Source organism: Aethalodelphis obliquidens, unplaced genomic scaffold (assembly GCF_003676395.1).
Source record: "Aethalodelphis obliquidens isolate GAN/ISIS:26980383/991018 unplaced genomic scaffold, ASM367639v1 scaffold5, whole genome shotgun sequence".
In the NCBI taxonomy this organism is placed as follows: domain Eukaryota; kingdom Metazoa; phylum Chordata; class Mammalia; order Artiodactyla; family Delphinidae; genus Aethalodelphis; species Aethalodelphis obliquidens.
Genome location: NW_020837949.1, coordinates 5,343,981 through 5,362,483, shown reverse-complemented (window position 1 = coordinate 5,362,483; position 18,503 = coordinate 5,343,981). Strand labels below are relative to the sequence as shown.

At 52.0% G+C, this 18,503-nt stretch overlaps 1 protein-coding gene and 1 long non-coding RNA gene across 5 annotated transcripts in view; one reads left to right on the top strand and one right to left on the bottom strand.

The window, feature by feature from the left end:
• Positions 1–6,102, bottom strand: part of PRKAG2 (protein kinase AMP-activated non-catalytic subunit gamma 2) — a 276,675-nt gene extending 270,573 nt beyond the window's left edge. For 2 of the 4 annotated variants that reach the window (XM_027101458.1, XM_027101457.1), the window contains exon 1: positions 5,539–6,102. In XM_027101458.1, coding sequence (XP_026957259.1) covers positions 5,539–5,652 — 114 coding nt within the window. In that variant the 5' untranslated portion in view covers positions 5,653–6,102. The remainder of the gene's footprint in view (positions 1–5,538) is intronic. The other 2 variants (XM_027101455.1, XM_027101456.1) reach the window with 1 other exon arrangement.
• Positions 6,103–6,211: 109 nt separating this feature from the next.
• LOC113617908 (uncharacterized) lies at positions 6,212–14,601 on the top strand. The gene is made up of 3 exons (XR_003431826.1): positions 6,212–7,667; positions 11,313–11,388; positions 11,784–14,601. It is a non-coding gene; the product is annotated as an uncharacterized LOC113617908 (long non-coding RNA).
• Positions 14,602–18,503: the final 3,902 nt, after the last annotated feature.

Here is an 18,503-nt window from a genome sequence, read left to right as displayed (position 1 = left end):
ACATATGTATATGTACAACTGATTCACTGTTATAAATCAGAAACAAACACACCTTATTAAACAAATATAAACCAAAAAAAAAGTAAAAAAAAAAAAAAAAAGCCATACACAAAAGGAAAAAAAAAAACAACACTACCCTAACCCAACAAATCTTGCTCAAGGGGTACAAACTGACCAAGGTCAAGGCCAAGGTCAAAACTGACACCCCCACTGTGCCGCCCCGCATCCCCTTTCTGTTCACCGAGGCTTCACTCCAGGGTGTTTCGATGGTGTATTGGGCAGTGAGCACTGCTGTCACTGGGTCCTCCAGTCCCTGGGGGCAGAAAGGCAGCTCTCATCCCCACCCACATCCGGGCGATGGCCCCTCCCCCCATGCACTGCCCTAGCAGAGCACATCTGATTGGATGGAGGCTACTGGTCGCCAGCCCATCGCCAAGGTGAAGGGCGCTGGGCCTCCAGCAGCGTGAGGCCTCCCTCCGGAGACACCACAAGCAAAGGCATCCCTAGTGGCAGGCCCAAGCCAAGCTGTGTCTCCACAACCTTCTGGGACCGGCCAGCTGCCCCTAGCTCTATTTTTAGGTTGTCTCCAGGGACGGTGAAGGATTTCTGGAGCACCTCTCCCAAGAGGCCTGGGGACTTGTGCGTTCTGCCAGCAGTAAATATCGGGCCATGACCTCGGATCGAGTCTGACCCCCTCCAGCTGCCTCTGTCCCCAAGGGCTCCTGTGCGGGTCCTTCTCTCCAAAGCCCTCCCTGCCCCCTTGGTCTCCTGCTCTGTCACTGGCTTGTGAAGAGTTCCAGAGACCAACAATACAGTCAACGACCCAGCCAACAGTCATCAACTAAAATATGTCTAAGATACATGAATTTCAGCATTAATAGAGAAAATAAGTTTTCTCGGACAAAAAGGAGGAAAGAACATGCTTACTCCCAGCAACAGCTTCTCTGGCAAAGTGCTAGCAGATCGCCACACACAGCTAGACTTCTAATGAGGTATTTTCTAAAAGCATTCCCACCACCTTGATTATTATTCCCACTTTACTGTACAGATGAAGGCTGAGGAAAGAGAACCCAGGCGAGGTGCCAACTCACCAGGACTCTGAACACTACGCCCATCTCACTACTTTTAAAGGCCCAGTGCAACCCCAAAGGAACCTGCACTCAGCCTTTCCTCTTCCTTTTCCTCCCCTCCCCTCCCCTCCCTCCTCTCCCCTCCCCTCCCTCCTCTCCTCTCCCCTCCCCTCCCTCCTCTCCCCTCCCCTCCCTCCTCTCCCCTCCCCTCCCTCCTCTCCCCTCCCCTCCCCTCCTCTCCTTCTCTTTCCCCTGACAAGATCCGAGATGGTTTCCCATAAAGGTGATCCAAGCTGAGATTAAAATCAAGCAAGGTTACACCCTCCATTAGGCCCAAGGGCCATTCTCCCTACGACAGAATTCAACGAATAAATTACCTTAGTTAGTAACTCTGGGTCTCCACTACCCGCTGTCACCCAAGTCCCTAGTGTATCCCCTAAAATTGATTCCTCTTTTCTGGTGTCTCATGGCACAGCAGGCGCTATTGGTAGGAAGGCAGAGTGAAGATGGTTAAAGACAATCAGAGCCTAGGATGAAGGTTTGCAACGACTTCCCCCAACATCCTTGGTCATGGTTCTGTTCATGCACCAGATATGGGGGTGGAGACAGAGTCCAATCGTGTCCAAAAAGGACACAATCCAATTCAGTAAAAAGACAAGCTGCTTGGACATTGGAGGTCCCAGGAGGCCTCACCACTGTGAGTGGCACTGGACGCCACCGAATGAGCCCACCCACGGGACCGCCAGGCCACAGTGTCCTCCAGGAGTCACTCTCTAGAATCCCGAATGTCCTGGCGCATGCCGCCACCAGGCTAGCGAGTTCTCACAAAGCATTGTTTTCGTCACCTTTAATTGCTTCTTAGTTTAAATCCCCCCCCCCCCCCGGCCCAAAACAGTGAGACAACAACTTAGATTCAGTCATTTATCCCAGGGAGCAGGGCAAGTGAGGCAGGGAAGTCAGAACAACCAGAAAGCGTGCATTATTGACGATCGGACCACCACTGTGGGCCACGGGGGCTGGGCCCTGCTGCGACCCTCTGAGACATCCTACAGAGCCCATGTCAGAACCATCAACCCCAGGGACAGGGAGGCTGGGGAACAGTCCCACCTGCATCCCTCCCTGCCTGAGGGTTGCCCCTTAGGGCATCATCCCAATCCCAGCATTTCCATCCCAGCCTGTACTCAGGCTGAACAAACTGCCCCTAGTCAGGAGGGTTCCTTCAGGAGCAAGAAAGACACAGTGAGGAACTGTGGTGTGGAGCGGAGCTGTCCAACAAGGCTGTGGAGAACGCTGGGTGGGCTACGGGCACACGGGGCAGGGCACCAACAGCGTCTACTGCAGCTTCTCAGTGGCTTCAGGGGACATCCTCATCCCCGGGCCTACCTTCCAGGGAGGGCTGCCAGAGAAGACACAGGACGCCAGTTAAACTGGGATTTCAGATAATGATGGGTATTTTTTAGTATAAGTTTATCCCAAATGGTGCCTGGCACATTCATATACTAAGAAGTTGTTCATTGTTTAAAATTCTAATTTAACTGGGCATTTAGTTTTGTTTTGTTTTGTTTTCGGTACGCGGGCCTCTCACTGTTGTGGCCTCTCCCGTTGCGGAGCACAGGCTCCGGACGCGCAGGCTCAGCGGCCGTGGCTCACGGGCCCAGCCGCTCCACGGCACGTGGGATCTTCCCGGACCGGGGCACGAACCCGTGTCCCCTGCATCAGCAGGCGGACTCTCAACCACTGCGCCACCAGGGAAGCCCGCATTTAGTATTTTTATTTGCTAAATCATGCAATCCAACCTCAAGGCTCTCCTTGATCTGGCCTTGATGTATTTCTGATTACTCTGATTCTCGAACGCTTTCTTCCATGAAAAGGGGCTCTTCCCTGGAGTTGGAAGCAGTCCTCCAACTCCCCGACTCCATGGGGGTGCTCAAGCTGGTTCCTGGCAGGGGTAACCCCTGCCATGTCTCTGTCCTGCCTACCACCTCTGGGTCTAATGTCTCTCTGAACATGTCTATGTACTGCCACCTCTCCCTTCTCTCCCCTCTGAAAGCAGGTACTGTCTGCACTGCTCACCTTGTGCCCTTGGGTCATCTGCTAACATCTGTCTGAATGCTGTATTTTCCCAGCTAGAGTGTAACTCTCACCCAGCCCAGCACAAGGATCAACAGGTAATTACTAGTTGGTTAGTGAGAAGACCCCCTCGGTCCCCAGCCCCTGCAAACGCAAGCCCTGTGAGAGTGGAGACAGAGCCCCTCTCGTTCCCCCCTGGATCTCACCATCAAGCAGCACAGCACACGTGTCGTGGAATAACTGAGTGAACAGAACCTTCTGTAAGGGCCGCATCACGCCAAGAACGTTGTCTAAATCAGCCAAAGACATCACCAGCAGCAGGAGGGCTGGTCGGAGTACTCTGACTATATCGTGGCTTTTCCGCTTTCACAGCCTGGCCGCGCGCTCCCTTTCCGGGTTCTGGATTCCATCCTACACCACCTCTGGAGAGCACCCCACACAAACTCCTATTTGAGACCGGCCTCACCAAATGCAAATACGATATGGCCTGGGCACTGGGCAATGTCATTATCTTTTCTCTCTCTTTTAAATTAGGTGCTCTGATGTAGATGTAATAGCCATGCATTCATATAACACTTCGTATTAGTAAGAGCTTTCTCACGGGTTATTTTATTTCAACATCCCTGAAAAGTAGGCAAAGCAGAATTATTATCTGTTTGACAAATGGGAGAAGCTGAGTTGTTAAATGGCTCAGCCAAGCGACGACTGCCGAGGGAGGTCAGGAGTACCTGTGTCTAACTTTTTTTTTTTTTTTTTTTGCGGTACGCGGGCCTCTCACTGTTGTGGCCTCTCCCATTGCGGAGCACAGGCTCCGGACGCGCAGGCTCAGCGGCCATGGTTCACGGGCCCAGCCGCTCCGCAGCATGTGGGATCCTCCCAGACCGGGGCACGAACCTGTGTCCCCTGCATCGGCAGGCGGACTCTCAACCACTGCGCCACCAGGGAAACCCGTGTCTAACTTTTTATTTACAAACATGGCTTAAAATGTCTCACATTAGCAATGTAAACAGGAATATCTCATTTTCATATAGAATGTTTACTCAAAGGAATGCTTATTCCTGCATATTTGGGTCATCCCCCTGGTGGTCACACAGCAGGCAGGGGTCCAGTCACCTGCTCCCTGAGCTTTCCCCTGCCAGGGAGGGCTGGCCACCCTTCGCCACTTGGGGCTGCTCCCTAAAGTACCCATCAGATGTCTGGGGCTCCCGGGGCTCCCTACCCTTCCTGGCCAATGTGTGCACACAGGCCTGGGAAGGAGGAACTGCGGTCAACGAACACAGGAGTGAAGTGCCTAAGGAGGTTCGCAGCAGAAAGTGCGTGACCAGCTGCCCTCCCCCAAGCCCCATGCTGCTGTCAGGAAGGATTAGCTTTAAGGAGGTGTCTTTAACAAGTGTCATCGGAGACAGCCCTGGAGAGTGGGACTCACCGCGCACCCCCAACCTGTGCCCAAGACCCTCATCCGTGATCAAAATTGCATTTTCCATGGAGCCCTCGTGTGTGTGTGCGTGTGTGTGTGTGTGTGTGTGTGTGTGTGTGTGTGTACATTTACTTGGTTGGTGAAGGTTGGGGGGTGTGACCCAGTTGGGGGTTTCCTTCCGGTGCAGGTAAGGGCTGCGCCGCACGTCCCCCCACGGGGAGGCTAGGGAAGGCTTTGGGGGCCACGGGCTACCTGGGCAGGCAAAGCGCAGGGTGGGCGCACGACCCCGCCCGCCGCTCCCTCCAGCTGGACAAAGTCAAGCAGCAGACCGATCGATGTCGCCAAAGTCCGGGCCGGCTGCCGGCGTGGCCAGGGCTGAAGTTCGCGAGGGCCCTGCACGCCTTAGGCAGTCCCGAGCCCCCAAGGGCCTGAAAGGTGCTCCCAGGGTCAGGCAAAGGGGCCGGCTGCAGAGGAGTCTCCAGCCCCCGGCCCAGAGTCACCCGAGGGAAACTGGGGAGCAGGGAGTGTCCATTTGAGGGAGCAGCTACACAGCCAACGCCCCCCTCCCCCGCTGTCCCCACCCACTGCCCCTCCCCTCAGTCTCGGGCTGCGGCGCGCGGCTCCACCTCTCCGGAGCGCAGTCCACACTGTCCTTTTTCAACAAAACAACGCTACGCACCGCCCCTCCGCCCCCGCCCCAGCGCCCGCACCCGGCGGGATCCCGTGCTGCGCACAGCCCGCCCCGCAGCTCCCGCCCCCGCCGCAGACGGTCGCCGAGCCCCGTTCGCACGCGGGTGGGAAGAGAGATGGAGCCCGGGCACAGCGGCCCAGCTCGGCCCTGCGCCTCCACCCTTCCCCAAGCCGCCCGAAGTGACAGGAGGGGCACGCACGGCGCGCGCGGGGCGTCCCGCGTTAACCGCTTCCGCGCCGGGTCGGAGCGACGCGAGGGTGGGCGGCCGGGGGCGGCGGGGTGGGACTCACCGGAATGTGCACTCGCAGCGAACGCCGCTTCTGGCTGCTGTTCTTCTTGCCGCTGCTCCCGCCGGGGCTGGAAACATCCTTCTTCTTCTTGGTGTCCATGGCCGCGCTTCCCATAACTTTAACCAGAAGTTAATTCCGGGTGACTCGTTCCTGGAATTCGGTCCTCTCCTTCCCAGTCCGGCCCCAGCCGTCGGCCGCGAGCCGCACGCGCTGTTTACTGTCCTTGCACCCTGAAGACACCGCGTGGGGACTTCCGCGGGGAGGGAAGGTGGAGCTGGGGTGGCGGTCGGCGGGAGCGCCGAGTTCACGTGTCCTCTTCCTCCTACGGGCTCTTCGGATGCGAAATCAAAGCCAAAGGCTGTTCTGGTTCAGGTCTCTCGCCGGGCTACGCGTGGCAGAGGTCTCCCGCTGGGTGACAAAGTTTTCTTCCTTTTGCAAAGCGAAGCAACATTTTCCACCCTCTCGGCTCCTCCCACAGATTCCCAGAGATAATCAGAAAGGCAGGTGCAATTAAACACGGCAATTTAGGAAGCAGCCCTCCTATGCCTATGCCTAAGTGGAAAATCTGGCGAGAGCCAGACAGTTTGTATGTTTATATGACCCTCCACCGGAGAATAAACCAGCCCGCAGCCTGCAACTAGGTCCGTCCTCCTTTCTGGGCGAGAGGGAGGGAGGGAGGAGGGGAAGAGGAGGTGCAAGCGCTAACACTCTTCGCAACTGGGCTGAAGCTCGACTGCGAGCACGAGTTCTGGCGGCCGCCCTGCCGGCCGGAGGGCGTGCGGGAGCCCCACGGGGAGCGGAGGGCAGGCGCCCGTTCCGTGCCGCCGCCTCGCCGCGGCCCGGGGACCCGAGGGGTCAACGAAGGGCCGGGCCTGGCACCGACGCAGGCTCGCGGGGCGGTGGACGGCGGCGTGCCTCGAACAGGAAGTGCGCGGCGTGCGGCGCGCCCTCCCGCTCCGCCCGCCGACCCCCGCCGCCCCCTGCGGCCGCGGCGGCGCGGGACTCGCTCCGAGATGATTCCTGACTCATGTCGTCCCCCAGTGTCTGTTTATGCCTCACCCCCTGAAACACGCACACGCGCCCTGTGCCCCGCAGACCCGGCCGCGGCGGAAGCGCGGGTTTCTGTGGGATGCGCGCTGACCCGCACGTGCTTCTCGGAAAACCGCGGCGCGGGGCCCTTCCCCCCGGCGTGCGGACCTGAATGCGCAATGAGAGCGGGCGGAGTGCGGGTTTTCACCCCCACCCCGCCGTACCCCACCCCACCCGGCTTTGCTTAGGTTCACCAGGGGATCGGCGGTAAGTGTCGGGCGCGGAGTCAGCAACCCAGCGCCGCCGTGAACGCGGGGTTCCTAAGACTGCGGAAGAAAAGGTGGAGGAGAGGGCGGTAAACCCCGCGCGAGTCCCCCAAGTGCTGCAACGGTCTCAGCCACCGCGTTGCCCGTCTGGCACCGCCCGTAGCCAAGGGCCAGTGGGGCGTTCTCCCAGGTGGCGGTGCGCCCCCCACCCGCCGAGGTGGGCCCCAGGATGGCGCGACCCTCACCCCCCAGCCCCCTGCCTGCCTGGCTGGGAGTAAGGTGAGTGCTCGGTCGGGAGTCGCCTCCGCTCCTGCTCTAGGTTCTGAGGATAGAGTGGCCCCCAAAGTCACTCGAACAACCTGAATGCTGACGTCAGCGCTGCTGCTCCCCGGAATCGGTGGGGCGGGGAGGCCACCCGAGAAAGAACGGGACACAGGTCGCTTTGGGAACGCCCTGGGGTCTGTGAGGAGGTGGCCTTCACTCTTGTCCAGGTGCGGAGATATGCACAGTTCTCTCCTGGGGAGAAGGGTGAGCCCGCTTTCAGGGCCGCCCCTTAGGCGGTGCCCCCCACCCAGCCAGGAGGAACCCTGGTTCAGCCATCTTTCCTGTTTCCCTCTCCCGTCTGAGTTCCTGCGGTCTGGGTGGTGCCGCGGTTTAGAGGGGTGGGTTTCTGGTGGGTTTGCCTTCCTCCTCCTCCCGGCTCTCCAGCCCAGAATGGAGCCAGACTGAAGACCCTCCTGGTCCCGGAGTAGTGCTTTCTGGACAGAAGGTCGCAGTGCTCTGGAGGGGACCGCACCTGGCTTCAAAAACCCAGTGGCCATCCCTGCCCCACAGGTGTGGCATTTCTTGCTTTGACCTTTTTCTAACTGGCTGCCTGCAGGAGGATTTCAGGAGACTCAGGGAGACTGACTGCATTATTTCACTAAATGCTAGAAACACTGGTTAGAAGGAGAAAAGGGTGGACCTTCAGCCTATGTGACGTGGTATAAAGCCCACCCTTACTCATTCAAAATGACTCCCCAACTGTCATTTAAATTTCATCTCTTCAGTTTGATGTTTTAATCCCTATCACAATGATTATTTGCCAAGGCATCCAAATCACTCCATTTGCTGAGAACGGGTTTGAAAAGGAGAGATGGAGAACCAGGAGGGCAAGTCCGGGAGCCACTGGGAGGCCCCTCCTGGGACGGATTCAGAATGAGGAAGCCACTGTTGTTTCGCACACTGAACGCTTTGCCTGAGGCCTGTCATGGTTGAAGGGCCTCGTCTAGCGATTGTTAGAATACGTACTTTTGTCAGTTGATTTGAGTAAATATGCCTGATCATTCATTAATAAGATTCATTTGTTTTCTGAGTTTGTTTCGTTGGAGTGCAGACTTTACTGCCTGGGAATCTTAAATCAAAACATTTTACCATATTGCCTGCATTTCAAGAGCCCTCTCCTTTTTTGGGGATCCATATCTTAATTTTTTTTTTTTAATTTGTGTGTTTCTTATAGATGGGGTCAGAAGAAGTTTACCAGCCATTTTTTTTCCTTCTGAAAAAATATTAATACATTGATCATATATCTTCCAAGCAGTGAAGTCTTAGAATAGAGGGGGCACATTGCGTTGGGATGCCCTCCGAAACCCCTTCTCTCCTTCACCTGGCTGCAGAGTTATTTTTTTTTTTAATATTTACTTATCTATTTATTTGGCTGCGCTGGATCTTAGTTGCAGCACGCAGGATCTTTTAGTTGCAGCATGCAAGCTCTTAGTTGCGGCCTGCAGGATCTTGTTCCCTGACCTGGGATCGAACCCGGGCCCCCTGCATTGGAAGCACGGAGTCTTAACTGCTGGACCACCAGGGAAGTCCCTGCACAGTTAGCGAGTAGCTAAATGTGGCATGCCCAAGCCACAGCATCTCTGTAATGACCCCTGACGTCTACTGTTTCTGAATGCCCTGACCTATGACTCCCTTTGCAAAACTAATGCAATCAAATATATGCTGAACAAAATAGAAAAATTTTGAATAAAGACAGCGTTACTGAATTTGCCTTTTGCCTCAGGCTCCAATATTGCTCAGCTTAGCACTGTTACCAATCCCGTCTTTATGTAAAATTATGATTTTTTTGGGGGGTATAAAATGAAGTTTATAGATACAATTTTTCCCCCCCAAATCAAGCAGAGGCTCTTAGTGGTCACCAAATATCTATATGATTGTTTACATTTTCCAGTGCCCTGGCAGTTAGGATGGGAATATGTAATTAATTCTGGCCAATGAAATGCGAATAGAATTAGTAGTAGTATTTCTGGGTCAAGCAGTGAAGAGTTAGTATGTCTGCCCCATTTCCCTTTTCCCCTCCCGCCATGATCTTGGAGACCCCATGATCTTGGAGGTCACGTGTTTCAGGTGGCACCCAGTAAGATGGAGGAGGGCAACTCAACTTGAATTGGACTTGATTGAATTGGGTTAAAGCCACTGAGATTTTGATATTTATTTGTTATCACAGCATAGCCTTGCCTATACAAAATATTGCACTGAAATATTATTTATCTTCATGACTGATTTGGGGGCAACTCCTTAACATTCACACCCAGGGCAAGGGCCTCATTTTGCCTCACCCTAGTGTGGCCCTGTCCTTCTGATTGATGGAAGGATGAGAAGTAGGGTTTAGCCAGGACCGTGGGCTGTCAGGGAACCAGCTTCCACGTTCCAAGAGAATGAGTTCAGTCCTCTCCCGGCACTGCCGCTGATCTGCGGTGTGGCTGTGAGCAATTTTGCCATCTGTAAGAGGAGTGGGATGGCATTTAGAAGATTTCTAAGGCCTCTTTAATGGGGACGTGTGTTTTGTCCCGATTGTATCTTGTACCTCTTTGTGTAATTTTACTGCTCTAGGAATCCCTTTTTTAATTGAACCTTTCAAAAGTATCATTTCGCGATGAACTGAGCATTTAAAACAAACAAGCAAACAAAAGACCCCTGGTCCTTCCCCACAGATGGTTTAAGACAGAGGTTCTCAGGGGAAAGGGGTGTTTTGAAGATGTGTCCATTTGGGGCATCATTTGTCTAGGCTCCTCATAGAGTTACCGATATAGGGCACCTACTGGGTGCCATTGCTGGGGTGTTTCAATACATCTGTGGGAGAGGATGTTATTAACCCTGTTTTATACCACGCATGTGTTGGTGTAATTGCTATACCACCACTAACACCCCAGACTAACATCCCCTGGACATTTGATGTACCCCCCCAGGGCTCCTGGTCATCACACTGGTGCACTGTGATGGTGCCAGCTCTTCCCCAGCCAGGGCAGCACTTCATTCAGAGAAGACCATTTAAAATGCTGCACTGAGGACCTACAATCTAGTAGAGAAGTGAAATACACAGAGTACAACAGTCAACATAAATGAAACCCTGGATTAAGAATTTACAGGATGAATTTCACTTAGCCTAGTTTTCTAGATTAACTAGTCCCTACCCACCCACCCCCTTTTTTTTTTCCCCATTTTGTCTATTAATATCCCATATAAATGAAAATGACTCTGGAAACCATGAGTCATCTTAGTAGAGCACTGACAACTTAGAAAGTCTTAGAATTTGTGCTGCGCTCATAGATTTAAAGTCTGCCCTGTACACTTGGAATGTTACAGTTAGAAGGAATCTTGGCGAACAAGGGTCTGTAGAGAGACATCTGTGTTTGGTGAATTCCTGTATTCAGTGGTGATATGTTCCACTGTCAGGAAGAAGCAAGAAATTAACTTTTTGATTACCTATTACATACCAGACGTTATATTAGGTAGTTCATATTAATCATCTTACCTAATTTCTATTAAAATCCCCTAAGAAAACTCTCCTAGGCATTTTACAGATGAGGGAAACTGAGACTAGCTGTCAGAGTGCTTTGTAATCCTTTTAACTTCTGTCCATTGATCTTAATTTGTTGTGTCCTCTGGAATGACATTTTAAAAATGTGGCCCCTCCTTTTGAAAAGCTTTGCACAAGGCTGACAGCATTATTGAGGAACCTCAGTCAGGGTGACCTTGGACAAATGATTGAACATCTTAGCTGCCTTGGTCTCTGTGCCTGTGACATAGAGTTGAGGGGAAAACAGTGGTCTATGTAGTCAGGACACCAGCGACTCAATTCTGTGCAAAAAAGCAACTCTTGGGACAAGGAAACCATGAGGCTTGGACTCGACTCTGTAAACGCTCTGATAGCTCGTGGGCTATCAGGCGAAGAGGGTGTTATCTAATCATGAAAACCAGACTGAGGGTCACATTCCGGTTTTTATCTCCCTTTAAACTTGGCCACTGATTGTGTAACCTTGTGACAGCTTGTGCTCCCTGGTGCAAATGGAACCATGAATACCCATCCATGGGGGGAAGTGGAGGCAGGTGCTCCGGACCAGCACCTCTCCTGACAGCCCTTTCCTGGGTCCCTTTTGATTTTCTGGGTTGGGGGGGGGACCCACGCAAGCCACTTCTCTCTCTGTGTTCCAGATTGCTCTTCACCCATAACACCAGTTGACCATGAGGCAGTCGCGATCATGGAATCTAAGAAGTACTTTGGATTAAGGTAAAGGTAAACTCTTGTGGTAATACTCTCCCAAGGGCAGACTTGTCATTCCCATCTTTTCTCTGGAGAGTAGCCTGCTGTCTTGATCAGCTCTGTGTCTGCACGCACACCCGGCAGTTCTAAAGAATGACAGGTTCAGCAAGCAGGGTCTGTGTGGCCACCCAGCACTGGGCAGGGGGACGGGTCGGTTTGCTAAATAAAAGGATAGGTAATCCCAGCCGTTATGCTCCCTTCCTTGACTGAGGGTGATCAACACAGAAACAGCATTAGTTGGGAGGAAAGTCCTTGGTTCCACCAATGGCTGCTCTGCATAACCTCCCATCCGGGTAATGGGTTTGGGCTCCCTGGGCTGCAGGATTTGACTAGAGGTCTGTGTCTGTTGGTTCTCAACTTAGTTCTGAGCTTTGAACGTGCCAGAAGCAGACAGAGGAACTCTGGGAAATTTGGAACACGTACCACTGTTATCTGACGATGGCTCATGACTGACTTCCTGACCTCTCACCCGTCTATTTCAGACGTGATTAAATATTGCACATTAATTGTAGTAATTTCCCAACGAATAAAATTACTTTGGTTGTTAGACTGGGCCCAAAGTTCATATATTGCCGTTCAAACTGAACGTGAACTTGTACGGGAGGGCGCTTACCAGCACCGTCGTTACCATCCCTCTGTGTGACTTGCAGCTGATGTCCAGACCGGGCCTTGAGAATGCCAGTTACAGAGACTTCCCTGACGGTCCAGTGATTAAGACTCCGCGCTTCCACTGCAGGGGGCATGGGTTCGATCCCTGGTCAGGGAACTAAGATCCCGCATGCTGTGTGGTGTGGCCAAAGGAAAAAAAAGTGCTGAAAGGTATACTTAAAAAAAAAAAGAATGCCAGTTACAGCTTTTCAACAAGATTCCAGAAAAAATATATTTACAGTTCCTAGGGATTGGCCACGTTTGGGGAGCAGGGCACCAGGTCATGTCCTGGATTTGTAGGTGTGTACAGACTTGGACCTGCTGACCTCTGAGCCCCATTGAACATGCACGGTTGTCATCCCGGCTCTCAGAGTGTCCCTCCCACGAGGGCCCAGCCACACCCAGAGTTAAACCCATGCTCGACCTTGCTAGCCTCTATTCCCGTCCTTGTACCTTAGCACTTTATACTGTAATTGATAAGTGCCCATTTGGTGCACAGACAGAGCCCACAAGAGGCTCCGTTCAAGGGCTCTGGACGGACAGGCAGTAGGCTCTCAAGGACATAGTGGTTTTTGACAACCCTCCCTGTGCCATGTGGGTCAGAACAGCACTTTGTAAAATGTTCCTAAATATAACTCCTAAGAATTGCATGAGCTCTTGGGAGAGGATGGGGAGAGAGAGATTTTCTGACTAAAACGCTGTGCGTCAGCTCATTTTAGTTCATTGCAACACACACTCCCAAGAGCATCACAGTGCCGGAGGCCCGGCTTGTTTTTCCTCTCCCCGCTCATTGTGGCTCTTTACCCTCTAGGTCAAAAAATAAGGTGTAATTACAGTGTTCATTGTTCTTTGACCAGCCTGAGAGAACATTTTCCTGCCATTGTAGCGTATTCACCCATGGTCCAGGACTTCCCAGCATCTGGTGGAGGTGGGTGCACCAGCTTCTCCCAAAGCCCTGGCATGCAGTGCAGGCTTGGGGCAGTGCGGGCTCACAGCCAAGACTCCAGGGCACACACGCTGAGGCCGACGCATTGTCTGTGACTCTCGTGGTTAGAAGGCCAGGAGAGCAGCTCTTTGTAGCCGAGCTTCAAGGAGACCCTACATCTCCATAGGACAGGATCGCTGGTTCCAAATCTTTTGTTTATCGTTGCAAGTCTAAGAACGGATACAGCTAGAGCATTGTGTTGTTTAATCACTCCTTCACCAGGGACTGATTTTTCAGCCTGTCTGGAGACTTGCTCTTTCTAGTGGGGGTGCTCTTTGGGGGGTCATTGCCTCTGCTCTCAGATGTTTGTTGTCCTGCCTGCTCTGTGTTGCCAGGAACTGCAGTCCCAGGATCTTTGGCCAACTGGTGTCTGGCCAGGTTTGGCCAGTGGGAGACAGTCGGGGAGATGGGGGTCTGGAGGAGTGGAAGAGGAAGGACCCCAGGGATTTCGTCTTCCCTTGTTTCTCCTGGGGCAGCATCTTGCAGTGTTTCTTTCCCCTGTGGCTCCCACTCCACCAGACAGACCCTCCCTCCGCGGGCCCAGCTTCTGCCAGGCCGCCCCGACTAGGGCTCTGACCCTGAACATTTGAGCAGAAATCTGGTGGCTCTGAGGGGCTGAACGAGGTGCAGAGCTGGGGAGGAGGCTGCTAGGAAGGGTCTGGAGGGCAGTGTGGCCAGAGGTGGCAAGAGGACAGGTGGACTAGTGTTTGGGGACTTTTATCTGAGTGAGATGGGATAATGTCAACTAGAAGAAGGACAAGATTGAGTTTGAGTTTTTAAGGGTCAGCCCGGCCGTCACGTGTACAGGTTGTAGAGTGAAAGTAGGGAGCCGGGCAGCATAGTGCAGAGCTATCGCTGCCATTCAAGCCAGAGACGACTGTGGCTCCGACCACGGCGGGAGCGGCAGGGTGGTGAGTAGTTGCTTCCAAATCTATTTTGAAGACAGAATCCCCAGAATTGCGGTAGATTGGATGTGGGGGTCTGAGAGAAAAGAGTGCCCTGTGTGGCTCTGAGGTTTTGGGCCTGAGCAAGTGGAACGATCCCGTCTCCCGGGAGGGGCTGGGAGGTAGAGAGTCTGCTTTTGGCTGTAGTGAATCTGAGATGCCTGTAGGACACCCAGACACCTGAGGGAAAATCCCAGAGCGACAGGGGAGACATCTGGCTGGAGATATGCATTTGGAAGTCATCGACCAAAGGCTGGCATTTCAAGCCATGAAACGCGAAGAGAGCCAGGTACGAGTGTAGACGGCAAAGAGAAGGTGTCAGGACTGCACCAGTGACCCCACCCCGGGTAGAAGTTGGGGAGGTAAGGAGGAGTGAGCAAAGGGTCCATGAAGGAGCAGCCGTGAATTAGGAAGACAGCCAGGAGAGGTGGATCCAGAGACCACCAGACGAGTGTCTGGGGAGGGAAGGAGTCGTAGGTGCTCTGTGAGTGACAAGAGTATTCAGGATGACTGCAGGTGCACACGGCTATATTTAAAGTGGATAACCAACAAGGACCTACTGTCTAGCGCCGGGGACCCTGCCCAATATTCTGTAATAACCTAAATGGGAGAAGAATTTGAAAAAGAATAGATACGTGTATATGTATAGCTGAATCACTTTGCTGTACACCGGAAACTAACATGACATTGTAAATCAACTACGCTTCAATTTTTTTAAAAAGTTAAAAAAAAAAAAAAAAGAGATGACCGTGGTGTTTGGTGACATGGAGCCCCCGGCAGCCTTGACATGGGCGAGGAGTGGCCGGGGCAGCAGCCCTGTGGAGCAGGTTCACAAGGGACAGGGCAGTGGACGTGGCACAAAGTGGACGGCTGTTCCCGGGAGCTTCGCTTACAGGGGAGCGGAGAAACGGGGCAGTGCAAGAGAGGCATGTGGGTCGGGAGAGGGCTGTCTCATTTTTAAGGAGGGGGATGTTACAGCGTGTTCATCTGCCAGTGTCATGACCCTGTCACCGTCAGGGGAAGGAATGGAGGATGCAGAAAAGAGAAGGAGAAACTTCAGTAGTGAAATCCTGGGGCAGGCCGGAGGGGTGAGGCGTGCCAGTAGAGGACAGCCCATCGTGGGACAGGAGGGGCAGAGGGAGGACGCGGGCCTGCGGGCAGGGAGTGGGGTCTTCCTGACCACTTCAGGTTTCCTCAGGGATAGGAAACGATGCCACCAGCGGATGGAGGGAGAGGTGTGGGAGGTTTGAGGAGAGAGGAAAGGTGTGCAGCCTCCCGCAGGAGAGCGGGAGGGTGGCTCGTGCAGACGTTTCCCCCACAAGTGGGAGAGCACCGTGCGTGGCGTCTGATTCGGGGACGCGTCTGGAGGCTTGTGCGTATCTGCCGACAGGGAGCTGCGTCGTCCTTGGGAACGGCCGCATACTCTCCCGTTGTATAAACGTTACACGATTTGTCGTGATTATGATTTATTATTTATTACATTAGGTGTATTTGAGCTGTCCCCTCCTGATGGAAATTTAGGCCGCTTCCAGGGCTGGAATGCTCGCACGTACGTCATTTCACACGTTTGGCGGGGGTCTGAGGGCACGTGCTCAGATGGGAGCTGCTGGGGCAGAGCGTGTGTACCTGGTTCATTTCCATAGGCCGGAAATTGGTCCTTCTCAGAGGTTGAGTGATCTTCGCTCCCACCACCAGTGTATGCCCACGCCTGTCTGCCCAGGCCCTCTCCAATACAGTGTATTTTCTAACTCTGTGATACTTCCCAATCTGTTAGGTGAAAATAGTGTCTCATTGGAGTTTTACTGTGCCTTTTTCGTGTTATGAATGAGGATGAACACAGCTTTGTACGTTCGTATTTCCTTCAGGGTTCCCTTTCTGTGATTATCTGTCTGTGCTCTTTGTCCATTCTCCTGCCTTGTCTGTTTGTAGGAACCCTTCATATATATTGCAAAAATTTGCCCCTTATCAGTACTGTGGGTTGCAAACATTTCTTCCCAGTCTATTTATTGACCTTTTGGCTTCATTTATCTTGCCCTCTTTTCATGCAAGATTGGCTCCTTTTTGTATAGTTTGTTCTATCGATTTGCTTTTTTATGGCTACTAGGGTTTTCGGTCATATTTAGGGAAGGGAGGTGGGAGGAGCACGGCCTCTGGAGTCAGACCTGCCTCTGCCACTCCCTGGTGGAGTGTCTGCAGGCAACTTTTTAACCACCTCGAAATGCAGGCATTAGAATGCCTGGGAGAGTGTAAGCCCCATGCCTGGGAGATGCAAGAGGGGAAGGGAAAGAGCATCCTATTTCTTTTATGATAGATAGCATCCTATTTCTTTTATGAAGTACATGTCTGTATTTCCTCATAATCAAAATACTGTTCAGTTTGTTTTTTATAGACAAGAAAAAATATTTTACATAAATTGACTCCACTTGAAAAAGGGATGCTTTAGATTGAACCATTATAGTTTCAGATTCAGTCTTTTCCTAAATAAAAACGTTAAAGCCTCAAAAAAAAAAAAAGTTCCATTCTTTTCTCCATGTCAGTCCCCAAAGCAGGCACATGGCAGTGGCACGGTCAGTGCTGTTTGCTTTCCTGAATTCCTCTGGAAAATTGCAAAAAGTCCATAATTTCCTGGGCACACGCCCTGTAACCCTCTCAAGTCCATCTGGCCTGCCCTCAGAGGTGACGTCCACCCCAGAGGAGAGCTCATTTCCCAGAAGCACTGTTCCAAAGTTGCCATAGGTCCAGGGGCAGCTGAGGGGGTAGAGGCAGCCCCTCTGACTCAGTGTTCTGGTCCCTGCCCACCTGCTCAGCCAATCATAAGCACCCTCTTGGGGGAGTGGTCCTGGGCAGCCAATCAGAGCCCTTCCCTGGGATTCTAACTGGAGCTGACCCCGATTGAAGGACAGTAGCCTGAGAGATTGAACACAGCACTGAGAGAGAAGTAGGATGGGGAGAACATGGAAGCCTTGGTCCCCATTGTCCCTAAGACCAGTTCCTCCTCCCTCTCCCTGTGTCTTTTCTTAAGATAGAGCTGGATTTCTGTCTCTTGCGAGGCAAGAGTCCTCACTGACAGACTTCTCACTTTTAATTAACTTAATCTTGTTGTATTGTTTTGGTCCCCCTGTAGGTTATTCTTTGTAGAACAAGGTGAGGAGAGGAAAAGAGAGGCAGGAAGGGAGGAGGGGAGCAAAGGAAGGCTGTGTAAGCAGCGTTTGTAACTAATACCAGTACCTGTTACTTAGCTGTCACAGCACAACCTCTCTGCCCCTCGGCCACCCCTGACACGTTCCTCGTTGTGGTCAGGTAGCCCTGGCCCTCATGACCTGGGATCTCTCAGAGGGCCTGCAGCCCCAGGGTATATATCCCCAAGCCCATTCTGAGTATCTGCAGGAAGGCAAGTCTCGGCAGTTGTAACACTCCAAACAGTGCTTGTGGGTTGCCAGGGCCATTTTCAGAGGCTCAACTCAAGCAGAGGCATTGGGTATTCTTGTTACTATGGGGGTTCAGATGAGGATCTATGATGGGTGTTTATGGAATTGGAGTACGTAAATCTTCTATAGGAGGAGAAGTTTTCCCTTTGTAATTGGAGAAAGCCTGATTAAAGTATACTGATGACTGGGATTATTGATGTCCCTTAGTAATTTTTCAAGTTACCTGAGCAAGAAAAAAGTAGTGATTACAGAAGCTAAGACCCAGCACCATCAAGTGTATGCTGGTCATTTGCTTTGACAGGCATAATTCAGTTCTCTTTATTTTTGGTTAAACTTCCGTGGTACTGTAACCAGATACCTCCAGGCTAGGGGATGGACTGAGTAATGAGAAGAAAACAAGGTTGTTGAGCTGATAGAAACGGTCAGATTGCTAGTTCAGAGAATTTCTAAGATCTGATGCAAAAGAACCTACTTTCCTCTGGTTTACTCACATCCTCATTTTTTTTCTTTAATCCTAATATCTCTTTCTGTTTGTAAATTCAGATTCACAAAATGGCTGGTCCTAGGGCTACATGAGATCACAAAATACCCTGCCTTGTATTCCATCACTCTTCCACTCTCCTTGAGAGCGAGGTAACAGACACAAATAATGGTATTATAATAGTCCATTGGGAAGCTCTATATTTAGTCTAATGATTTTCCCATGGCTCAAATATTTGGGAACTATTTTTAAAATTAATTTAGGGCCAGTTTGTGAGGTGCAAAGAGCAAAAAGTCTCAATGTGAGTAAACATGATGGCATATTTGTGAAAGTACCAAGCAAAATCCTTAGTATATAGAAGAGGCACATAAAGAAACCAGTGGGAATTTCTGCTGCAGGTCAAAGTGAAATTCCTTGATCACAGTCTCTGTCCGCATCTCAATAGCCTGTGAATTTTGCTCTCTCTGACCCTTATTAATGAAAAACGGGATCTGTCTCAGGCGGCATTACTAGCATCCCAGAGATTACTCAGTTCATCTCTCTCTCTCCCTTTCGTACAAAGAAACGGACAACTTCAGAGGCTCCTGTTTCTGTTG